Here is a 26860-nt window from a genome sequence, read left to right on the forward strand (position 1 = left end):
CCAGAGCTAGGTATGGAGGCTCTGGACAAGGTGAGCAAAATATTTGCACTTTATACCCCATTACTCACATTCTGTGATATACTACACCAGAGAGTGTTTTTCCTGTTTTTTTTTTTTTTTTTTTGCTTTTTGAGGTCCGTTTTGGATTTTCTTGAAAGCTGCTCTAAAGAAGGGTGGTGTCCTCTTCATAGACACGTAAACAATTCTATCCTCAGCCAGGTATATAGGTCAGGACAAGGTGAGCATTAATTTGCACTTTATACTCTATTACCACATATTGTGATATACTACACCATAAGGTGTTTCCTGTTTTGTTGTTTTTGTCTCGCCCCTTGAGGTAACATTTGACAAAAAGGGGAGAGTGCCACCAGACGGCACTAACGCTGAAGAGACTTGAGCTTGTCCTATTGGAGACACAAAAACCAATATGTGAGCGCTATAAAATCTAATACAGATAATATGTCAGCGCTTAAAATTACAATGCACAAAAAAATGTGAAAAGAAAGACAATAGTTACCAAAAAAGCGCGCTAAATTAATCTGCAAACATAAAAAAACAAATAATAGTGCAGACCATCTGAATATAATAGTATAATATCGGGCGATAATCACTGGCAATACCGATAATGAATGAGTGGGCCGGCGTGTCCATAAGGCAGCACAAGCGGCCACCTTAGGGCCCTAGATTAGAGTGACCGGCAGGAGGTGGGCGCACAGAGCTCCCTCCTGCCAGGCACTCTGTGTAGCGTTGCCGAGTGGAGCTGTGTGAACCGCGGTACAGGAACTTATGTTTCCTGTACCCGGCCAGACTGAAAGGAAGTGCGGTAAATGTACAGAATATCGGCGAGCTATCGGCCTGAAAGCGCTCAGATGATCGGTATCGGCTCTAAAAAAAAATCAATATCAGTCAATCCCTATTTATTTTAATCACAATTTATGCATTTATTTATTCCTTTCAGGCAGTTATCACGCATTGTATTTTTGTGTTGCATGGTAACCTGTTCATTTCAGATATGCATTTTAAACAGACTGATTTACTAGCCCAATGTCACTTTCTGAGCATAATAGCTACCCTAAACTGCACATTACCACCAGCATTAATACAATTTGCAGGAATAAACAATTTAGGCTACATGTAGCAGGCTATTTCAAATCTTAGCAAATAGCCATTTCATTCATTACTGACGAAATTAGTGTTGATTATTTTCCTGTGTTTTTCACGCAGATTGTATTTTTGTGGTTAATATTACAGGCCTGATGTTTGCTCTACTCTGAAAAAAAAACAGATTTTTCTACATTCTTAATTAAAAAAAAGTCCCTCAAAAGTACCTTTACTCAAGTTTATGTGTAGTTAAATGGTCAAATTAGAGATATAGACACTTAAGACAAAAGTATTTGGAGGGCTCATGCCAGTGTAGAAGCCCCAAAAAGAGGCCTAACTAGGAATCAAAAAAGGTCCAACCTTACCGCCCCTACTAAGCAATACACTATTTAACCATTTTCATCCCTTTAAGCACACTTATTCTTACTGACCCATACCTGAATGGGATGTGTGTGGTGGCTGAGTGTGATTCAGTGTGTGGCTTGGCTGAATGTGATTGTGTTTGCTGAAAGAGTATGATATGTATGTGTGGAGTTGGCAGTGTGTGATTCTGTATAGGTGTGGCCCGCTGAGTGTTATTGTATTCTGGGTTTGGCTGCATGCGAGTGCACAGTAATTGGCCCTGCTTGGGGTCACTTCCCTAAGAATGGCCGTCCCAGTGCTGACACTAGCATGCAGGTTTCACTGCCAGTTCACTTCCATCAGTGCATCCAATACCCCCCCCCCAGCAAGTGTCTGCTGGGGGAGTAAAAGTGACAGGGAGCAAGAGGCCCGCCGGTCACTCAATCTATGGCATTAGTCACTGTGTGCCACTGGCCCAAAGGTCTAATGTTGAGGATTTCCTTGCCAGGTAGGAAAGGGACGATATTTTTCAAAAGATTTAAATTAAAATCTATACAATGTACAGCTGGAATTTAATGCTCTTAAAGGACCACTCTAGGCACCCAGACCACTTCAGCTTAATGAAGTGGTCTGGGTGCCAGGTCCAGCTAGCTTTTACCCTTTTTTTTTTATAAACATAGCAGTTTCAGAGAAACTGCTATGTTTATACTGAGGGTTAAGCCAGCCTCCAGAGCCTCTAGTGGCTGTCTCATTGACAGCCGCTAGAGGCGCTTGCGTGCTTCTCACTGTGAAAATCACAGTGAGAGCACGCAAGCGTCCATAGGAAAGCATTATGAATGCTTTCCTATGCGACCGGCTGAATGCGAGCGCGGCTCCTGCCGCGCATGCTCATTCAGCCGATGACGTCGCGAGGAAGAAGAGGAGGAAGAGGAAAGCTCCCCGCCCGGCGCTGGAGAAAGAGGTAAGTTTAACCCCTTCCTCCCCCCAGAGCCCGGCGCGAGTAGGTCCCTGAGGGTGGGGGCACCCTCAGGGCACTCTAGTGCCAGGAAAACGAGTATGTTTTCCTGGCACTAGAGTGGTCCTTTAAATATGCAATACATATTAAAGGGATACTCAGGGCACCAAGATTACTTCATGTCATTGCAGTGGTCTGGGTGCGGTGTCTTTGTCCCCTTAGCTCTGCAATGTAAGACTGCCAATAGAGGCACTTCCTGCATTTACACAGAGTTTAACTCCGTGAAATGACGCTTGACGTCCTCATGCTTTAATTCAATGCTCTCCTATGGCGAAGGCCTAATTAGTGCAAAGCGCTCAACACAAATGTGCACTAGGTGCCCCCCATTGCCGATGTTGGAGGAAGCGCTGATAAGGCCAGCACCAAGGGACTTCAACTCTAATGAATTGTTTAAAGGTTTTTTAACCATTTCCACACCCAAGGTGGGGAAAGCAGACAATAGCTTATGGCTGAAGGACAATATATCGTTAGCAATACACTTCCTTTTTATAACACTATAGTGTTCCTTTAATAATACATGCATATATGCCATGTGTATGCACATACACACATATATGCATATTACTACAAGTCACATGAATTGAGTGAAACTATTTAAACATTTTCATCCTTTTAAGCATACACACACACTTTCACTGACAGACATATGCTTTAACTGATGCAGATACATTGACATGCCCACAGAGTCATTGGCACACATAATTAACCAACACATCCTTACTCTCAGATATATTTTACACACGCTGACAAAAACACAGACAGAAACACCGATTTTGTTACACAATATACACGCATAAAATATAATGCCTAATCACCAAGCCTCCCTACCTTTGGGAGAGCCGATGTAGAACACTCTCCCATGGGTTTAGTCGGGCTGCTTTAGAATTCATGCTCTTTGCCATATTTTTTAGTGTTTTTAATAAACAGGTTGCATTGTATAGACCATGAATAAATTTACAAATCCAGCGTTTCACACTGCAGTGAAGGGCTCAGATTAATGTGTGGAAGCACCCTCCCAAGCACAACACCGTCTTCATAGCCGGATGAAGAGCGCCTGTAGGCATAGAATTTTTAAGTGTCCTCCAATCCCACCCTTCCAAACGAATACATTTTTATTTTATTTTTTTAAATGATAATTTAAATATAATACAAATGGTTCTGTACACACACATACATAGATGGTGTGTGTGTGTGTGCGCACATGTGTTGCAGTGTGTGTAAATGTGTGAGTGCATATTTATATGGGTTACTTCATTGACCCTTTAACAAAACGTTAGCCCATTAGGTATAAGATACCGACTACCTTGGCAGTGGGGGGCTAGAAGGGGCCCTGCCCCTTTACTGGCAGGGAAGTTTGGCATGAATATATACCAGGTTGCATGCCTGTCATGTTAGGTCAGCCCACTCACGGCAGACCCTTCAGTACTCTCTGTAGTATCCTAGTACCATAAACATAGCTTGAGAGCATCTAATAATGCTATGCTTGTTGGGTTCCCCAAAAGTGGGACACCATGGAACTAAATCAGGCCAGGACCCAAAAACCGGGACTATCCCACCAGAATATAGAACCGGGACAGTTTGAAGCCGTATGTAAAGTGCTATGGAACTTGCTGGCGCTATATAAATAAAATAATAACAACAACATGGTAAACTACATTGATCAAAGAAAAACAAAGCAGGACACAATGAAACATTAACATCTCTCCTTTCTTTGTCAAAGATAAGAGTGATGAAGGGAGTGAAGAGGAGGGCATTGAAAAGTCATTATCTCCAAAAATTCTCCAACTCTGCTACAGTCACAGTGGGCCTGATTTATACAAAGTGGAACCACTGTTTTCACAACATAATTTTGTATTATTTTCTGTTTGCTTTTTTCTTTTGCCTGTGCCTTTCCCAACACGTTGTCCTGCTCCTCTACTTTGTTGGTTATAATCAGACAGAAACAGTGCTGCTTTCAATGTATAAAAACAAAAACAATTACAAAATTATTTATTTTTTTTAAATGCAAGAGTGCCTTTTTTTCTTGGCACATTTTTACAACACTGTTAAAGTGGATGGGTTTCTGAAGCAGTAAAGCAGCTTTCATAACCATTATAATCATTTTAAACTAAAAATAAAAATAAAAAAACAAAAAAATCGGTTCAAAAGCTGCCCTTCCCCCCTTAGTGATATCACTAACTTGTCTTATTTTGAAAATGCCGTTATGGCATACTTGTCATGGGGAAAAAAACCGTGAATCCTAAACTGGTTAAATAAACCCCCTTAACAAAATTAAAATGTAATAATTATAAAAATAAAAATGTCATATTGAAAGCAAAAACAAAATTAAAAACACAATCCAAAGAGCTCGCCTATAAATAAACCAAGTGTTCCTCCCTCGTTGTGTACGTTGGTGACCGGTGTTGGTGAGTAAATCCTTGATATTGTGATACCTGCCTAGGGCGCTCGGACTTCCCGCGTCTATCGTTTCCACAGTTACCGGCGGCCATGCTTGCGCTTTGCATGCCGGGAAGTGTAACCCTGCGATACCGGTCTGTAAACCGAGTCTAGTGGGCGGAGCAACCGGACAACATGGAGTCAGCAACGGAGAGGGCTAGCGGCTTTATCGGTGCCTCGGAGTACGATGGCCGGATAGGAGAGCTGCAGCGGAGACTGAGGGACTGGTGAGAGCGGGGAGCAGCAAAGCATCATGGGAGACAGCATCTCACAGCAACTGCAATATACTACCATATATAGGATATAGTGCACTGTAAATACAGAGTCACAGCAACTGCCATATATAGGATATAGTGCAATGTAAATACAGAGTCACAGCAACTGCCATATATAGGATATAGTGCACTGTAAATACAGAGTCACAGCAACTGCCATATATAGGATATAGTGCACTGTAAATACAGAGTCACAGCAACTGCCATATATAGGATATAGTGCACTGTAAATACAGAGTCACAGCAACTACCATATATAGGATATAGTGCAATGTAAATACAGAGTCACAGCAACTACCATATATAGGATATAGTGCAATGTAAATACAGAGAGTCACAGCAACTACCATATATAGGATATAGTGCAATGTAAATACAGAGTCACAGCAACTACCATATATAGGATATAGTGCAATGTAAATACAGAGTCACAGCAACTACCATATATAGGATATAGTGCAATGTAAATACAGAGTCACAGCAACTACCATATATAGGATATAGTGCAATGTAAATACAGAGTCACAGCAACTACCATATATAGGATATAGTGCACTTTAAATACAGAGTCACAGCAACTGCCATATATAGGATATAGTGCACTGTAAATACAGAGTCACAGCAACTACCATATATAGGATATAGTGCAATGTAAATACAGAGTCACAGCAACTACCATGTATAGGATATAGTGCAATGTAAATACAGAGTCACAGCAACTGCCATGTATAGGATATAGTGCAATGTAAATACAGAGTCACAGCAACTACCATATATAGGATATAGTGCAATGTAAATACAGAGTCACAGCAACTACCATATATAGGATATAGTGCAATGTAAATACAGAGAGTCACAGCAACTACCATATATAGGATATAGTGCAATGTAAATACAGAGTCACAGCAACTACCATATATAGGATATAGTGCAATGTAAATACAGAGTCACAGCAACTACCATATATAGGATATAGTGCAATGTAAATACAGAGTCACAGCAACTACCATATATAGGATATAGTGTAATGTAAATACAGAGTCACAGCAACTACCATATATAGGATATAGTGTAATGTAAATACAGAGTCACAGCAACTACCATATATAGGATATAGTGCAATGTAAATATAAGAGTCACAGCAACTACCATATATAGGATATAGTGCAATGTAAATACAGAGTCACAGCAACTACCATATATAGGATATAGTGCAATGTAAATACAGAGTCACAGCAACTACCATATATAGGATATAGTGCAATGTAAATACAGAGTCACAGCAACTGCCATATATAGGATATAGTGCAATGTAAATACAGAGTCACAGCAACTACCATATATAGGATATAGTGCAATGTAAATACAGAGAGTCACAGCAACTACCATATATAGGATATAGTGCAATGTAAATACAGAGAGTCACAGCAACTACCATATATAGGATATAGTGCAATGTAAATACAGAGAGTCACAGCAACTGCCATATATAGGATATAGTGCAATGTAAATACAGAGTCACAGCAACTACCGTATATAGGATATAGTGCAATGTAAATACAGAGAGTCACAGCAACTACCATATATAGGATATAGTGCACTGTAAATACAGAGAGTCACAGCAACTACCATATATAGGATATAGTGCACTGTAAATACAGAGAGTCACAGCAACTACCATATATAGGATATAGTGTAATGTAAATACAGAGTCACAGCAACTACCATATATAGGATATAGTGTAATGTAAATACAGAGTCACAGCAACTACCATATATAGGATATAGTGCAATGTAAATATAAGAGTCACAGCAACTACCATATATAGGATATAGTGCAATGTAAATACAGAGTCACAGCAACTACCATATATAGGATATAGTGCAATGTAAATACAGAGTCACAGCAACTACCATATATAGGATATAGTGCAATGTAAATACAGAGTCACAGCAACTACCATATATAGGATATAGTGCAATGTAAATACAGTCACAGCAACTGCCATATATAGGATATAGTGCAATGTAAATACAGAGTCACAGCAACTACCATATATAGGATATAGTGCAATGTAAATACAGAGTCACAGCAACTACCATATATAGGATATAGTGTAATGTAAATACAGAGTCACAGCAACTACCATATATAGGATATAGTGTAATGTAAATACAGAGTCACAGCAACTACCATATATAGGATATAGTGCAATGTAAATATAAGAGTCACAGCAACTACCATATATAGGATATAGTGCAATGTAAATATAAGAGTCACAGCAACTACCATATATAGGATATAGTGCAATGTAAATACAGAGTCACAGCAACTACCATATATAGGATATAGTGCAATGTAAATACAGAGTCACAGCAACTACCATATATAGGATATAGTGCAATGTAAATACAGTCACAGCAACTGCCATATATAGGATATAGTACAATGTAAATACAGAGTCACAGCAACTACCATATATAGGATATAGTGCAATGTAAATACAGTCACAGCAACTGCCATATATAGGATATAGTGCAATGTAAATACAGAGTCACAGCAACTACCATATATAGGATATAGTGCAATGTAAATACAGAGTCACAGCAACTACCATATATAGGATATAGTGCAATGTAAATACAGAGAGTCACAGCAACTACCATATATATGATATAGTGCAATGTAAATACAGAGAGTCACAGCAACTACCATATATAGGATATAGTGCAATGTAAATACAGAGTCACAGCAACTACCATATATAGGATATAGTGCAATGTAAATACAGAGAGTCACAGCAACTACCATATATAGGATATAGTGCAATGCAAATACAGAGAGTCACAGCAACTGCCATATATAGGATATAGTGCAATGCAAATACAGAGAGTCACAGCAACTACCATATATAGGATATAGTGCAATGTAAATACAGAGAGAGAGAGTCACAGCAACTGCCCTAGAAATGATATAGTGCAATGTAAATACAGAGAGAGAGTGCATAATTTGCAAAGACCCCCAGTGACATCGCTGGTGGAGGTCCAGTGGTCAGAGGAGGGATAGGCAGAGGTGAGTTCTGCTTACCTGAATCTGTCCTTTATTGGTGCCGTAATCTTCTCCACCTTCAGTGCCAAGAGCCGATGTCACTGCTGAACTATCATGCATGTGCAAGAGAACAGCATTGAGGTCTAGGAAGAATCCAGCGAAATAAAGTAAATTGCAGGCCTTAGTGGTGATGTCTTGGAAGATTGGCACTTCAAGACGACAGAAACTCCACCCAGTGTGTAGGAAATATACAAAGACAAAGAAGTCCAAAAGTGAAATTCCAACACAGTCAATATGAGTATTTCCTAAAAATTCCAGGGTGACCATGCCACTACAAATCCTGCAAGTAGCTAGATGGAGCCTGCATGGATTGGATTTGTTGTTTCAACACATCCCTCAAATGCTCAATTGGATAGAGAACTGGGACATTTGGAGGGCAAGGCAACACCTTGAACTCTTTGTCACGTTCCTCAAACCATTCCTGAGAATTTTTTTAGGGTGCATTATCTTGATGAAAGAGGCCACAGCCTCCGCCGGCCTGCCTTCTTCCCAAAGTGCATGCTCCTGCCATCTCCTCCCCAGGTAAACAAAACACACACTCGGACATACACCTGATCTAAAGGTAAATGTGATCCATCAGACCAGGCAACCTTCTTCCATTGCTGCATGGTCCAGTTCTGATGCTTACATCCCCAAGGTGCTTTCGGCTGTAGACTGAGGTCATCATGGGCACTCTGACCGGTCTGTGACTACACAGCCTCATACACAGTAAACAGAATTGTTTATATTCTGACCCCTTTATATCTTGGTCAGCATTAAGTTTATTAGCAATTTGAATTACAGTAGCTCTTCTGTGTGTTTGCCTGCGCTCCCCATGTGCATCAGAGAGACTTGGGTGCCCATGACCCTGATACCCTTTCACCAGTCGTATTTCCTTGCACCACTTTTGGTAGCTAGTATCCACTGCATGCCAGGAATAACTCACAAGACTTGCCATTTTGGAGATGCTCTGATGTCTAAACATCACCATTTGGCTTTGTCAGATCTTTTTTGCATTGTTCCAACACATGAAATTCAAGAACTGACTGTTCACTTGCTGCCCAATATATCCCACCCCTTTACACGTTCATTGTAACAATATAATCAATGTTATACACTTCACCCATCAGTGGTTTTAATGTTGTGGGTGATTAGTGCATAGTGCAGTATAAATACTGTGAGGGAACCAGCATCTCACAGCAATTGCCACGTAGTACAGTTAAAAAACAAAACAAAAAACATTATACACACACAAATAAAATAAAATAGTCTCTTGCACTCACGCTCAAATTTCCTTTATGCGCTATGCGCCGGGTACTTAAAGCCAGGGCTCAATGTATCCAAAAATCCAAACAAAAGCAACTGCACTTGGTCTTTAAAAGTAATCCAATCATTATTATATAGCACAGGTTAAAATCGCAATCCATGTTTCAGTGTGCCATTCTGGACTTTAATCAGGATTAAAATTGGGTAAGTACAGTAAGGTGTATTTTTTTTTTTTTTAAACCTTACAGTGCTGGGGAAGGGGGGCGCAAGGAATATGAGGGCCAGAGGGAAGTATAGTGTAAGGAATACAACTTGGTTCCCTTTAATTCCAGCGCCAAGGTCTCCTCCTCCAGCTACTTCACGCTGATGGAGGACTGAAAGCGCATGCACGGGGAGCATAGTGGGCATATTGGACTTTCCCCACAGGAAAGCATTGATTCAATGCTTTCCTATTGAGAAAGTCTAATACACCTTTTTATGGGTAAAGTGCAATACACCCACAACGCACTACGCCCACAGCGGGATTTGAATCCAGGAAGTGTCTCTAGTGGCTGTCTAAACCCTGCAGTATAAACATTGCAGTTTCTGTGAAGGGGACGGGGACACTTCACCCAGTCCACTTTAGTGACACAACATTTTCTGCATGCCTACAGTGTCCCTTTAAATTTGAAATTCACTTTGAATTCTCACATTAGAAAATAACCTTGTTGAAGTGGGTATCACACCAATTGACAGACAGTGCAGTATAGACACTGCAAAACTGCTACTCTGTTCAAAGCGATTTGGGATTGTCGGTTTGAAACAAACTACCATTCATCAAATTATAAACACAGTGAGCAAAGCAGCCTAGGAGCAAGTGGGTAACTGTGAGTTAGTGCAATATAAACACTATGAGAAGCAAAGCATCTTGGGAGAATTGGTTAAAAACAAGCTGCCTCTCAGTCCAGTATAAACACTGCCAGTTATTCACTAAACACCAGATTTTACCGAATATCGGCAGCAATGGCATTGCTCATATTTACTAAAGCACAATACGGTAGGAATTCGATCAGCCCTAGTGAGTCTTTAGCAATCACCTGGATGCATGTGGTATCCAGCTTAAAATCAGTGCTTTGATATCCAACTCATATGTAAAGTACAGGATTCGAAATAATCACACAAATCAATGAATTTAATAAAAAGCCGGAACCAAATGCAACTGGCAGAACATATTCACAAATTATTGCTCACTTGCTTTTTTGTAAATTAATGATAATTTTAAGTACTATTTGCTAGCACTGCCAGCAGGCATATAGTTTAGTAACTCTTGTCAATTATAGGGTTAATTAGAAAGTAATAAATAAAAACCGGGGGGGGGGGGGGGGGGCAACAAGACCCTATTTCATTATCAGTGTGGTCTAAAACCTCCCTATGCCCCCACTTGCCATGCCTGGATTCTGTATGGACAATGTAAATGTATAAAACACTACACATATGAAGATTACCCATCTGCTGCTGGAGGTATAACTCCACAGGTGGCTAATGTGAAGCAGATTTGGCATCTGACATCAGTACGCACATCATGGTGTCGCACAATCCCAACAATCAACACAAGTTCATAGGTGTCCTTGGTATGCTAATATTTCCATGTGCATGCCCCAAGAAGGGCAGAAGATGGGACTGTCAGGACTAGTTATAATGTTAAAAACAGTATGTTGCACCAGTCTCGAGGTCCTTAAATGTACTGACCCCTAGGACCCCTAGGCTTGGGACCGGTGGGCTCGAGTGATGACAGAGCTTGCTTAAAGGCCATAATATAATATAATAGTAAACCATTCCATTTCAGGATTGGTAATACTGGATTCCTGCAGAAAAACTGTTGCACTCTGAACTGTGTGGCTACTCTATGCCCGTACTGGACCCAGATATGAGATCGCATAATAATTATTACAGCATCTCAAAACCACTCTACCGTTCCCTCTCCATCTCTATATACATTCACTAGCCTTTCTATGTGTATCGTGTGTATATAAAATTTATTTATGTTTCTTATATTTCCAATTTACTTTTTTTTTTTTTTTTTTTTTTTTTTTACAGTGAAAGGAAAAGATTGGAGTTAGAAAATAAGTTATTTCAGTACAGCTCTTCGGATGTGCACATGTAAGTTAATGAGCCTAGTTGATGCTTTGTTAGTAAGAGATAACTACAGTGAGGAGCACAGTTATTATCCATGAGTAAATCACAGGCAAATAACCTATTAAAATGTTATGGGTAGGGTTACTCACTAAACTGGAAGTTGTAGTAAATTAAAATCTAAATGGAAATATTTTGTCAAACAATAACATTTTGAAGACATTTTCCAACTTTTCTATAGTCACCACTTATATATTTTAGTGAGAGCAGAATCGCTCTTAGAATACTTTGCAACTAATGGTAGACTTCAGAGGTAACTTTCTCTCATTTAATAATTTTTCATTATGTCCTCTGTAGTCTCATTAGAACAGAGTTTGGTGAGTCATGCCCATAGGTGTCTTGCGTTCTATAGAGAATTTAAAGGGACACTATAGTCATCAGTACAACTACAGCTTCATGTAGTTGTTCTGGTTAGTACAGTCAGTCCCTGCAGTCTTTTTGTTGTAAACACTGACTTTTCAAAGAAAAGGCAGTGTTTACATTAAAGCCTAGGGCAGGGCTGCCATCAGGGGTGACAACCATGGCGGTGGTCACGGGCCCGACGGCCGGTTACTTTCTCACAGTTTACTCCGCGCGGGAGGAGAGACAGCCAGGCCGTGAAGAGGGAGAGCCACGCCGACTACCATCAGCCCCAGCCGCCCTCTTGCAAGGAAAAGGTAAGAAACAGGAGGGTGGCTGAAAAATGAGATGTCTGTCTGAATGTATGTCAGTCTGTGTGTGTATGTATGTTAGACCCTGAGCTGAGTTAGGGGCCCCAACATTTCTGATGGCGGCCCTGGTCTAGGGATACCTCTAGTGGCTACACCTCAGATGGCCACTGGAGGTGCCTCCTGGGCCAGTGCTGCACAGTGGGTAGCACTGACATTCACGGTCTTCAAACTTTTCTCCTAGAGATGCGTTGATCCAATGCTTTCCGATTGGATGAGATGATCAATTCTGATGATGTCAGCCAAAGATGTGGATCGGGGGTGGGGCTGGGAGATCCGTGGAGAGATGGAAATAAGGTGGTTTTAACACTATAGGGTCAGGAATGCAAACTCGTATTCCTGACCCTGTAGTGTTAAAAACGCTAGAAAGCCCCGCCCCCCCCAAATAGGATAAAAACTCACCTTTAGTCCAGTGCAGAGCGGACTTGCCGAATCAATGCATCTCTATGGGGAAAGTTCAGTGCCTCCATGCAGAGTGTTGACCCAGGAAGCGCCTCTATGCTCAAGTCTTGATGATCTCAGCCATGAAGCAAGGGAGTTAAAGGACCACTATAGGCACCCAGACCACTTCAGCTTAATGAAGTTGTCTGTGTGCCAGGTACATCTAGGGTGAACCCTGTCTGCTGTAAACATAGCAGTTTCAGAGAAACTGCTATGTTTACATATGGGTTAATCCATTTTCACAGTGAGAAGATGCCAGCGTCCATAGGAAAGCATTGAGAATGCTTTCCTATGGATTGACTGAATGCGCGTGGGGCTCTTGCCGTGCATTCAGCCGATGACGTCGGAAGGAGGTAACCCGGTGCTGGAGAAAGGTAAGATTTTTAACCCCTTCCTCCCCCTTCAGCCCGGCGGGAGGGGGGCCATGAGGGTGGGGGGGACCTATTAACACCATAGTGCCAGGAAAACGAGTTTGTTTTCCTGACACTATAGTGGTCCTTTAAGGTTAGTAAAACTCACCTTTTTACTTCTTTCTAGGTAGGGCCCTCAATCTAAACAGGTAGCTCATCACTATAGCATTAGGAAGACATGTTTGTATCCTGTAATATTTTTAAAATAAAGAAAATAGTAAAAAATATTAATATAAACATTTTACATCAAAATTCTTCTTGTCCAGTATAAAAGTATTTTGGCATATTTGAAATAAATTGTATCCCAACTGGTGATAAAGAAAACAAAAATAGATGGCAAAAAACAAATATTCTTCATTGTATCAATAAGTAATACTTACCTTCTCTTTCAAGACGTCATCTTAAGTATGCAAAGCTTAAACATTCCTTGAAAGACGTGTGTGAGAAGGAGAAGAAAGCACGCCTTAGAAACAAGACTTTTCTACAGGAGATTCATCGCATTGAATCAGGCCTGCATGATCTAATATCGAATACATGCACACTTCAGCAAAATAAGGTAAATTGTATTACTAACGTGTTATTTCATGTTTGTTATAATAGATAGTAAGTGAAATTTATACAGCATAGTGCAAAAAGAGGCTCTACAGCATTAATGTATGCACTCAGAATTTTACAGCTTATCCTTGGCTAACCAATGATATCCTATTTATAATTGTTTTGGACGCAAATATGAGCATTTACCAATGGAAGTATGATGATACACTTTTTTACATAACGTTTTAATATACTTCCAAAATAATATGATTTATAAAGTGCCAACAAATTCCGTAGGGCGATACAACAGACCTGTAATTGCAACAAGATGAGCTGGACACACACTTACAGAGGGTGTTGAGGGCCTTGCTCAAAGGAGCTTACATTCTGAATTTTAATGGATTATAGGTAGCATTTTTTTTTTTTAATGTAGAAATATTGTATATCAGTGCACATTTCTGGTGTAAAAAAAAAGTGCCCACGCGTGCTTTGTTCTTTAATAAAAGCTCTTATTGGGGCTGGAACTTTGCTGGAGAGTTCTGAATAAAATTATCTTAATTGCCATCCTGGTCCTGTGCACTATGTTAAGCATATCCTTGCCCATTCTGCTGAGAAGCATATCTTTATATTTTGACTGGAGGCGCTAGCAGCCAGCCTCTGGGCTGATCGGAGTGTAGTGCTGCTTGAAGGAACACAAAAACAAATGTGTATTCCTAAAGCTATAGTGGCCTTTTCACCTGTTGACCAGGCTCCCGCTGCCAGTGTTCTGATCCACTTCAATGCCTGAGATCATAGAGGTCTGTGATCTGTCAATCCAATGCTTTTATACAGGAAATCATTGGGAGGATCGTGTGCATTCGCCAATAAAAGGCAGCGCTGCTCCAATCAATCTCTCTGATACCATCTACTTGAAATAGTGGAGTTTTGCTCCACTTTTTTTTTTTTTTTGTCATGAGCACCTTTAGTAGCTATATGACAGCCACTAGAGGCAGGATAATCCTGCAATGAGAATGTTGCTGTTCCTGCAGGAAGGCAATGTTTTCCGCTACAGGGTTAAAGCAAGGGATAATGCACCCAATAAAGTGGTCTGGGTACCTATAGAGTCTCTTTAATCAAGGCTAGTGAATATTTCACAGAGGAAGCACTAAACATGTATGTAAAACACTGGTAATAGTTTAAATAAGCTCAGAACAAGGGTATGGAAAAGAATCAGCAGAGATGGGGACTTTTAAAAATTTTATTTGTGTTTTCTTCAGTGGGATTTTGGTATTTATGTGAACGGTTTACTCTGATAAAATGGCTTTAATATGACTTTTCCAAATTGCCTTTAACCATTGTGTTCTAGTGTATATTCCATGTTAGTGTTGGAATATGTGATAATACACCATTTCCATTATTTACATTACACAAGATTTACAATTAAATCATATGTTACTCCTGAAAGCTTGCAAGATTATCTTTTTCATATTTTTTGTTTGTAAAGAAAATTGCATTTGCAACTCTACTCTACTCTAAATATAGTCTTTAACATTATTTTTTTTTTTTAAATTGTGTTTATATTTAAAATTCTTCTGTTATCAGTATTTGTCAAATTCTTTTATGAATGTATGTGTTACGAACACCTGCTAAGAATATCATTATACTTGACTGTAAGGCTGAACAATTCTGTTATTTATTGTTTGTTTAATATGTGCCTTCCCTTTGTTTTCCTCCTTTTTGCGTCTTTTCCCTCCCCCAAAAAACGAGGAAGCAGATCACATATCTGCAGGACTAACAAAGCGTGCTTTAAATGGATTCCGTTATGTATCTGTAGTAATGCAGGCTTCTAATCCCTCCTACTATCTCCATATAAATGATTCCGTTCAAGACCAGAGCTGCTTTCTTCACTAAAAGCAGCAAAGCCCTTTCAGATGAAATGTCTAAAAACATTGCGTAGTAACTTGGAGCATGCTGGCAAGTGTAGTCACTTGTGACTGTGTGTGAATCCCCCTCAGCAAGTCAATATTGTAATAAGCAGAATGGGTAGCATCACTCCATTATTCAGAGGAGCCAACAGCGTGCTTGTCCCTTAGGCTGCAGCATTCATTAAGAAAAGCTTACTGGGCTGAAAGCTGCAAACAGACGATAACAGGATATGATTTTCATATTTAATGTATCCCTTGGAAGAGTATGTGTGCTGCAGATTGATAGAAGAATCAACTGCTACTTTACTGAAAGACTTTCTAGTTTGCCCTATAGCTACCGATGGAATCATTCAGCCAAGAAATTACCTTTTCCTCCTGTTACCTGCTTTATATAACTGCCAAGCAGGCAGCCCGGCTGCCAATGGATGTTATTGTGCAGTTAACTGTTTGGTATTTAAGACTCTTATCAGAAAAGAAACAGAGGCCACACAGTCTTTTTTTTTTTCTTTCTCTAGACTAGGAGTAAGGTTTTTTAGTTTTGCTTTCTTTGGTATATTAACTGAGTTTAGAGGAAGTTGATTTTGTACTTTTTGCTTTCTAAATTCCGCCTGTGCCAAGCCGAAAAATTAAGTAAGAGTTGGGATTTAAATGCAAGAGATTTGGCTCTTTCCTATTGACTATTTTTATTTATTTTTTTTAATGGGTGAATATATGAAATTCCAGGAAAAGTAACCCCATATACTGACCCCACAATATATGATGGGTGGAGATTTGTATTTGTTGCTTTGGATTCTATGATTCCAGGGTACATCAGTCTTGTTTGGTAAATTGTGAAGATGGTTATGCTTTGTTTATGTTTTGAGTGAACGCGTCCAGGACTGGGTTTGCATCACAGACCCTACTAAGCAAACAGACCTCAGGAACTCCTCATACCAGATAGCATGTAAAAGGGCTTATGCATACTTACAAACAACGACAATAATTTATTCAGCTCCCACATATTCCGCAGTGCTGTACAATAGGTAAACAAAGAAAACAAAACATTTAAAGCTGCTCTGTCACTGTCTGAGGTCTTTGCATATTTTGCAAAACCCACAATGGCAGCTGCTCCGCTGGGTGTCCAGTGGCTGCGGGGAAGCTGAGTTTTACTTACATGAACCTGACCTTGTGGCCACTATCATGATTTTCCTTCCTGCTCTTTTGAGCTCCTGTCGTTTGTCTTTTCATGTGATTCTGTAGAATATTGCATATTCTATATTTCTATTGATTATGAATGGATGTCTAGATTGACATAAGTAACAGATGGTATAAGTCACAAGGTTTTCTTGTATGAGAACTCTGGAATGTGGATTGGGGGTCTTGTCCATATATGGCTAGAGTTATAGTCTGATGTCAGTATGGACACATCTATTTAGTAACTGAACAAAGGGACACAAGGTCTCTCTCTCTCTCGGCTCTTTCCTGTACAGCTATGTAATGATGTAACTCTCCCTTCAGGAGTCTAGCAGTTACCATCTGCTGTTGAACATCCATGATCATGTAACATCCTTTGTTTTATTATGTATCAGTAAGTAAGAATAAACCGTAAGAAACCGTAAGTCAGATTGCATATTAGTACTTTTCATTAATATAGATCTATATTAATACGGAGAGCCTTTGACCCAAGACTATATATACAAAAGACGTATATATATCAATCAACTGGAAAAAGACACAGAAAAAACAAAAAAATATTACAGATTCTTACTCTGTGATTGCACATTTTGCAAAGATCCCCCATAGGTGACATCTCTGCTTAGGGTTCAGTGTGGGTGGGGTGTAGTGGAAGGTAGGTATACTTACCTGAACCTGTTCCTTGTAGCTGCCCCCTGTATTCTTCCTGATGATCAACTTGCGCTTCATCTGCTAAGAACCATGTCAGTGCTGCACTCTTTAGCATGTGCAAGTATGCAACACTGAGGTTTATGGAGGATTCTGAAACACCATGGCAACCTCCATAGATCACATCTCGTGATGAGTGAGATGATGCCTGAGTCCTTGCGATGGGTACTGGGATTGGAAAAAGTTGACAGTGGTACTTTGCCTTTTGACAACCTTTGTCAGCCTTGGGCTTTATTATAAGACACAATAGTCCCTACTTTGCCCTATTGTATATTTGCTTTGCATTGTGTTGAAATGTCGCTCCATAAACTTCAATGCAGTCAGCATGATCATTTCATATAGATTGTATCTTTTTGAAATAATCAGAGGTGACAGGACTGCTTTAAATGTATATTAAAGCATAATTGGTTCAGTCCTAGCACAGCCAAGGCACACTATACATTGAAGGAGAAACGGAAACATAATTTCTCTTTTTCCTCCTTTCTTGCAAAATTCAGTCATATGCAAAGGGAGGAGCTTATAATGATGATTTACAGCCAAGTTGGAAGCACTCATGTGCACAGTAGAATAGTGTGATTATTAGATTTAAATAGTAAAAGTAACATGAGATAACTGACCATGATATTAAATATCTTGGGAAGTGACAGTTCCCCCCCCCCCCCCCCCCCCAAAAAAAAAACACATCTGACTTTGTGGACATCGAATAGGTGCAAAGTAGACAGGTTTAAAGGACCTCTCCACATTATGAAAAAAACAGTGTTTAGTAGATGTACCCCCAGTGAACGCATGCATGCATTTTTCATACATTTATTAATTTTATGAAATTGGGGTATATTTGAAAGAGTTTTCAAAAGCTGCAGTTCTTATGAACTGTTAACTTTGCAAGCCCTCCCATTTTTCAGAGGCATCTCATTGAGAAGAAGACACTGAAACTACTCCTTGTGCACACAAGGAGTACACATGCACACATGGCCCAGCTCTCAGAAAAAGCACTGGTCTGATCTGAGGTATGTGGGGAGAGAAGCTAACAGAAGCAGGAAGAAACCTCTTAGGCTGTTTGACAGCCAGGATGTGTATCATTATTTAATAATAAAACTGCTCCCTAAAGACGGGATAGAATATGATTTATCTTTCAGGTGGGGCAAAAGCATTCCTACTTATTTCTCAGACAATGCTGTATGTGGTACCTTTCCATAAGGAATTACCTTCAAATATATGTCCAAATGGTTTCACATTATTAGTATATCTTATTTTGTAAAGACAATATAAACTTCACAAACATAACAGGTTAGCTCACAGGTCAGCCCTATGCCAAGTGGGTAACTGTGGAGGGATTTTCATTAATTTTTCTTAGCACATTCTGGGTGGCATATGTGCTAGATGGAGCAGAGTATGTGTAAATTCCATCTGTAAGCCAATGCATTTACTGTCAGACTATTCATGTAGGAACAAATAAATAAATTAGCATGTCAGTCATATTGACAGGTCTGTCATGTGAATTATGGAACCACTTATACTCTTGTGAATATTCTTGGGTGGCTTGTGTTTTAACATTATCTAATACTTGTTAGTTCCCCCCCCCCTCCCCCACCTTTTGATTGCAAACAATGCGGAGAACTTAAATGAATCTTAAACTTGGAGGTAGCACATCTAGTAAATTCCCTGACTACAAAGCCTGTTCAAAAATGCAAGGTCAAATCCTGGCAAGTCAGGTCAAGTCAGCCCTTCATCCTTCCGAGGTCGATAAAATATTTACCATCACTTGGGTGATACTAACATTTATTATTATTATTCAGCGGACGATTTGATTTAATTCCAAGAGCGTGCTTTGAGGCTCAGTGAGAGAAAGGCGCTATTTACTACGGTAGTTATTATTATAATATCATATAAACTATATGTTGTATAGAATTTTAAAAACTGCGTCATACTCTACTTCTTGATTGAATGTAGAATGCTACAATAATAACTAAAATAGACTTCAGATGTAGTCACAATGTCATGTTGGTTTTAATATGTATATCATTTTCTCCCATGCCCAGAGCCTCCATGATTCATACTGAAGTTGCCTAGTCACTGTATTTATTTTTTATTTTTTATTTTTTTTAATTCTTTATTTTTGCGTGCATAATTAAAGTCACAGTTTGCCTGCAGTGCCACAATAGCAGTTGCAGGCTGAGCAATACATAACATGAAACTGCACATTTTAAATAATAAGTGTTAAAAACATTGCTATTCCTGACTGTAGGTGGTGTAGAGGTATTTAAGAGATGTCTATGTAGACTGTTCTTTTGGTTTGTTGAATTAGGATAGTAATATCTTGTGAACTTAGTTAAGCATAATGTAACATAGTAGAACTGTATAAGTGATAACGAAGTATGGTAAGTCGTGGTAGAGTAGCGTTGTGTGACCGGCATCCCTGTGACTAATGGTATGCATGAGGTGGCAACTAGGCTCTGAGAGGGGCCCAGCAATTTCCTCGTCTCCGTTTGGTGTGTGGGGAGCGGGAAGCGTTATGGATAAGCATCGGTGGCGGTATTGGACTACTGTGCGTGAAGTGGGTGTCTGAGTTGTACCCTAGTGCGTCTGAGTGGGGTGAGTGGTCAGTATCAGTTGTGTCTTGCAGCCCATGTGTGGGCACATCGTGACTGTGGGGCGTCTGCGGTAGTGAGGTGGTTATCCTCTCCCCCTGTAGCGTGTGGGTGGGTCATCTATATCCCTGTGAGGGTGTTATAGCTGGGGTTGACGCTGGTCGTCTAACTTAGATCCGTGCCCCCCATGCCTACACTCTCCTAGACTCCCGGTACGTTTGGCCAGAAAACCCTGTGGGCCTGTTTGTCACCGGAGTCACTGTATTCTTATTACCTGCAGTGAGAAATTACAGTTTTCTAATACAGTAAATATAGAAAACTTTACCCACGTCTTTTTATTTAAAGAGGAACTGTCACTTCTCAGGAATTTATACCACTAAATAAAACATTGAAAATCACCTGTAACTTGTGTTAACATTTTTCTTTAGTTGCTTAGTTTTATATTACATTTATAATAAACTTTAAAGTGTAATTCGCAAAGACACCAAACGGTGACATCACCACTGGGGATCTGATAGCCTGGGAAGGGCAGGCTGTCAGGGTCTTACCTAAGATGGGAGTCTTTAGCGAAAGATATGTATGCTCACCCTTGCAGATACACAGTCCAAGGTGACCAGATAAGAAGCCACCTGGACTGTGAATCTGTGCACGGGGGCTGTGCAGGAAAGGATTCCAATGCTGTACCGACAAGGACAAAAACAGCAGGATAGTCAGGGGATAGCCAAAGTCAAAGGATGGCATCTGTCAGGATTATCGAAGTGTAGCCGAAGTCAAGGGATGCCAGAGGTCAGGATTAATGAAGTAAGAAGCCGGGGTCAATATGGAGTTGAAGATCAAGAGACTGGAACAGAACACACACAACAGGATCAAAGACTTGATAAAGTTCCCAGGGTGAGGCGGTGTTTATATACCCTGCTGATGACTGATCAGAGTCAGGTGAAGCACAGCAATAGACAAAGTCCAGCTCCAGTACTGCAGACAAGCCAGGATGAACAGGACTAGAATAATTCCAAGGCCTAGGAACTGCTGTGGCCCAGATCTGCATAGTACCCTGGTTCAAATCCCCTGTTGGGCACTTCTGGGGCGACCACGTCTGGCCATCTTGATGTTCTCACAGGCAAAGGTTCTGAGCCTGTCCCTACCTAAACCTGTCCCTCTTCTGCTCCTGGCGCTGAAGCTTGCGCATGTTTGAGGGTGCAGCATTTAGGTGTTTTGAGGTTCCCATGACAACACAGGTTCCTCTATAGGTAAAGCCCCTCTCCCTTCAGCAGTTACTGGTGACGGCTGGGGATCACCCAATGTCAAGAAATGTCAAGCGCAGGAAAAATACACAAGACAAAGTGGTCCCTATGTCTTATGTATATGGCTAGAATAGAGGGGGAGGGGGAGGAGGAACAATGAGAAAACGATAGAAGGAAGGCAAGTACGGTGTGACAGTGCCACTTTAAGCTTCTCCTTTAATTAAAAAATAATTGGTGTGCCTTCAATGCTTCTGCCTCCTCAACCTTCATAGATACAAGACCACCTTACCAGTAACTGTCCCTAGGCAAGGCATCTAAATATATATATATATATATATATATATATATATATATATATCCACTTACTTCACATCCCCATTGACTGTAAGCTTCTTTGAGCAGGGCCTTCTTTACCTCTTCCCCTTTCCATAATTGTAAAGCTCTGTTGAATATATAGGCGCTATATAAATAATGACAATAATAATAGTAATTCAAGCATGTTTTACACTGTTTCGGCAACATCATATAATTTCAGATTTTTACAAAATGTCATCACGTGGTAAAATGATTCAAACTAACAATGCACGTAGAGTGCTTGTTTCCCTTGAAACCAAGAAAACCGAGCATCTAGAATATGTAGTGTGCTTGGCTGATTTCGGCACCAGCGCTGTCAACCTAACCTTCCCACCTAAACAACAACATTGCTGGGCAATAAATCGTTAACAAACAAAACTTAGAATTTCTAAAAACTGATCTAAACATCTTTCCATCCAACCGCTCTAAGCACTTTTTTATTATTCAGTTCTTTAACCAGTTTTTATTCCTTTGCATAATTTTTTTGAAAATACTTAAATGGGTTGTCTTGGCACCATACTAATAGGGCTCCCTCTATGCCCCAATGGCATTTTGATCAGTGATGGCATTTGTCAGTTGCCAAGCACTGATCTCAATGCATTGGACATACTATATTCAATTAAAAAGATAGGAAGCTGTCATACTGAAAATAACAGTAGATGGCAGCAAAAAAACACTCTGTTTTAGCTTAGATTTCCCTTTGCTAATATCCGTACTGATATTTGTTCATATCAGTAGCGATTTTATCAGAGTAAAACCTTTGCGATTAGGATTAATTTAGGAATTCAGATAAGATTTAGAATAAAGATTATGTTTATGATTAGATTTATATTTAAAATTGGTTTAGAATTAATTTTAGGATTGAGATTAGGTTTCAGATTAGGGAAATCCCTCTGCTGAAATCCCCAAACCAATTCTTCTGCTGGGAATCCTTCTAACACTATTTATAGTGTTAGGATTGAGATTACGGTTGGGTATAAAATTAGGTAGTAGAATGTGCAGATAAGGTTCTCACAAGATGGAAATTGTCTCTAGTCTAGGAAGTGGAGAGAGGGTCTACAGTGGTCCCCCAGAATTTGGGGGAGACACACTAGAGCAGCGTTTCCCATCCGCGGAACACCAATTGTGGTTCCGCCAAAAGTTTAAAAAAATAAAATAGCCACCGGAGCGAGGAAGCAGTGCGCACAGCAGTGATGCTGGAGCTGGAATATGACATCACTCCGGCTCTGGCATCACTAAGAGGGAGCTGAGCAGGGAGATCACTGCTCCCTCGCCGCCCGCATGACAGCTGCTCAGCAGCCCCACTACCCCAGGAACTCCATGCCAGCAGTGCTAAAGGTGGGGGGGCTGGGTGGAGTAAAATGTAAAAACAATTGTATGTGTGTCTGTTAGGGAGTTTGTATGTGTTTTTGTGCCTGTCAAAGAGTATATGTGTGTTTGTCAGTGAGTGTGTGTATGTGTTTGTCAGTGAGTATGTATCTGTTCTTATCAGTGAGAGTGTATATGTGTTTGTATGTGTCTGTAAAAAAGTGTGTCAGTGAGTGTATGTGTGTCTGTCAAAGAGTATGTGTGTCTGAGTGTATCGGTGTGTGTGTGTGTGTGTCACTGTGTGTATCTGAGAGTGTGTGTATTTTGGAGTCAAGATGTGTGTCAGTGTGTATCTGAGTGTTTGTGTCAGTGTGTGTATCTGTGTGTCAGATACATCTACACACATACAGATACACACACTGGCTCATACAAACACAGATATACACACCTTGACACACACTGGCACATACAAACACAAATACACACTTTGAAACATAAATACACAAACCTTGACACACAGATACATACACACACACACACAGATACACACTGTGTGTCAAGGTGTGTGCATCTGTGTCAGTGTGTGTACCTGTGTGCCACTATCTGCCAGTGTGTGTGTGTGTGTGTGTATCTGTGTGTCAGATTCATACACACTGGCACATACAAACACAGATACACACACCTTGACACACAGATACATACACCCACACACACACACAGTGTGTGTGAGTGTGTATCTGTGTGCCAGTGTGTGTGTGTGTGTCAGATACAGTCACAAACTGGCACATACAAGCACAGATATACACACCTTGACACACACCGGCACATACAAAAAAACTCTGCAATTTTATTTTCGGGGGGGGGGGGGGGGGAGGGAGAGGGGGCAGGAAGGGGTTCCATGATGTTGATACACTATGTCAAAGGTTTTTGATAAGGTATTTGATAGTAAATGCAGTGTGTGTGTGTTTGTGTAGTGGATGCAATGTGGATAGTGGATGCAGTGTGGGCAGTCTATGCAGTGTGTGTGTTTGTATAGTGGATGCAGTGTGGGTAGTGGATTCAGTGTGTGTGTTTGTGTAGTGAATGTAGCATTTCTGTGTAAATGTGTGCATTAGGAACTATCTCTTAGTGCCCCCCTTTACCTGTCTCTTAGTCCCCCCATTCCCCTTAATGTTCCTAACAACTTCTATTTTAGTGGCCCCCACCTACCCCAGTGTTCCTTTTCCCTTCCCTCCCCTGTACCTTAATGTCCTCCCTTAATGGTCCTCTCTCCCCACTAGTGTTCTTCCCCCTCCTCTCCTGTCCCATAGTTTTCTTCACCCCCCCAACTTTCCTGTCCCATGGTGTTCTTCACCCCTCCCCCATAGTGTTCCTTGCCACCCCCACCCCCTGTCGCATAGTGTTCTACCACCTCCGTCCCATAGTGATCCTATCAATTTTTTGGTTTTGACTTTAGTAAGGAGAAATACAAAAATATAATAGAATACAGTCAAGTTGTAGGAAATGCAGGCTTAGATTGGATATACATGAGTAGTCATCCGGTGGTTCACTAGATATAATGTGCATAGGTGAATTATTAAGTGTAAACACAACATGCTCATTATGTACTGGACTCAAGGAGTAGCCGCTGTATATGAACTTCTATGTAATTAAAACATATTTAGCAGGGCTGGTTAAGTATTTTGATAAATAGGACAAACGAATAAAACCAAAATATAAGTAAAAGTAACATATGACCGTGTGCTCTCAGCACATTTATATCATGTGAACCTCATAGTGTGGTGCGGCTGATGAGGCTTAGGGTGAACCGGTCGGCTTTTCACCAATAAAATTTATCAGGCTGTATGGGCATAAAAGTAAAATGCCTGGGTAGCGATAATTGGGTCGGAGTGGGAGCTCCGTGACAGGCTGTAAATATTATTATTATTATTATTATTATTATTATTATTATTATTATTATTATTGGTATTTATATAGTTCCAACTAATTCCGCAGTGCTTTACAATATTGTGAAGGGGGGGGGATTTACAATACAATGAGACAATTACACAGTGACACAGGAACAATAGATATATGAGGACCCGGCTCAAACGAGCTTAGAGTCTAGATAAGGTGGGGTACAAATACACAACAGGGCAGCAAGAGTGACAGCCACCAAACAATGTGGAAAAGTAGCAGAGCTGGAGGTGAGAGTGGAGTATGGCTCTTTCGGACAGCAAGAGACAGATTTGGATAAGTTACTCTGGGAGTCTATGAGCATTTCTGAACAGATGTGTTTTGAGGGACTTCTTAAACAATTAGAGACTAGGGGAGAGTCTGATGGGGGTAGGCAGGCTGTTCCAAAAGAATGGAGCTGCCCGCATGAAGTCCTTCATGCGCGAGTTAGCAGTAAGGGTGTGAGCAGCGGACAGGAGAAGGTCACTGGCAGAGCGTAGAGACAGAGAAGTGGCATATCTATGAATCAGGGAAGAAATGTAAGACGGGCTAGAGTTTTATAGGTAAGGGTTAATATTTTGAATTGACACCTATAGAAACATAGAATGTGACGGCAGATAAGAACCATTCGGCCCATCTTGTCTGCCCAGTTTTCTAAATACTTTCATTAGTCCCTGGCCTTATCTTATAGTTAGGATAGCCTTATGCCTATCCCACGCATGCTTAAACTCCTTTACTGTGTTAACCTCTACCACTTCAGCTGGAAGGCTATTCCATGCATCCACTACCCTCTCAGTAAAGTAATACTTCCTGATATTATTTTTAAACCTTTGTCCCTCTAATTTTAGACTATGTCCTCTTGTTGTGGTAGTTTTTCTTCGTTTAAATATAGTCTCCTCCTTTACTGTGTTGATTCCCTTTATGTATTTAAATGTTTCTATCATATCCCCCCTGTCTCGTCTTTCCTCCAAGCTATACATGTTAAGATCCTTTAACCTTTCCTGGTAAGTTTTTTTTTATCCTGCAATCCATGAACTAGTTTAGTAGCCCTTCTTTGAACTCTCTCTAAGGTATCAATATCCTTCTGAAGATAGGGTCTCCAGTACTGCGTACAATACTCCAAGTGAGGTCTCACCAGTGTTCTGTATAATGGCATGAGCACTTCCCCCTTTCTACTGCTAATACCTCTCCCTATACAACCAAGCATTCTGCTAGCATTTCCTGCTGCTCTATTACATTGTCTGCCTACCTTTAAGTCATCAGAAATAATCACCCCTAAATCCCTTTCCTCAGATGTTGAGGTTAGGACTCTATCAAATATTCTGTACTCTGCCCTTGGGTTTTTACGTCCAAGATGCATTATCTTGCACTTATCCACATTAAATGTCAGTTGCCACAACTCTCACCATTTTTCTAGTTTAACTAAATCATTTTCCATTTGGCTTATCCCTCCTGGAACATCAACCCTGTTACATATCTTAGTATCATCCGCAAAAAGACACCTTACCATCAAGACCTATAGGATACAGGAAGCCAGTGTATGGATCGACAGAGGGGCGAGGTATGGGAGGAACGATGGGTGAGAAACATCAGCATTAATTTCCAATTTGTAGCAGGGCAGTTCGGCTTTTGGGGAGACCAACTAAGAGAGAATTACAGTAATCTATGCGAGACATTACCAGAGCGTGAACTAGCTCCTTGGCAGCATCTTTCGTGAGAAAGGGGCAGATGGGGGTGATATTTTTAGGGTGGAAACAACAGGTTTTAACAACATACTGGATATGTGGTGCAAATGTGAGGCGAGGGTCAAAGATAACACCAAGACAACAAACTTGCAAGGATGGACTGATGCAAGCACCATC

The 26860-nt window shown here is 40.4% G+C and overlaps 1 protein-coding gene across 2 annotated transcripts in view; it reads left to right on the forward strand.

Moving 5' to 3' along the window:
* The first annotated feature begins 4950 nt into the window (after positions 1–4950).
* KIZ (kizuna centrosomal protein) overlaps positions 4951–26860 on the forward strand; it is a 155721-nt gene continuing 133811 nt past the window's right edge. For both annotated transcript variants that reach the window (XM_063443721.1, XM_063443723.1), the window contains exons 1-3: positions 4951–5121; positions 11600–11662; positions 13647–13809. In XM_063443721.1, coding sequence (XP_063299791.1) covers positions 5030–5121; positions 11600–11662; positions 13647–13809 — 318 coding nt within the window. In that variant the 5' untranslated portion in view covers positions 4951–5029. The remainder of the gene's footprint in view (positions 5122–11599; positions 11663–13646; positions 13810–26860) is intronic.

The sequence above is a fragment of the Pelobates fuscus genome, chromosome 2 (genome assembly GCF_036172605.1).
Source record: "Pelobates fuscus isolate aPelFus1 chromosome 2, aPelFus1.pri, whole genome shotgun sequence".
NCBI lineage: Eukaryota > Metazoa > Chordata > Amphibia > Anura > Pelobatidae > Pelobates > Pelobates fuscus.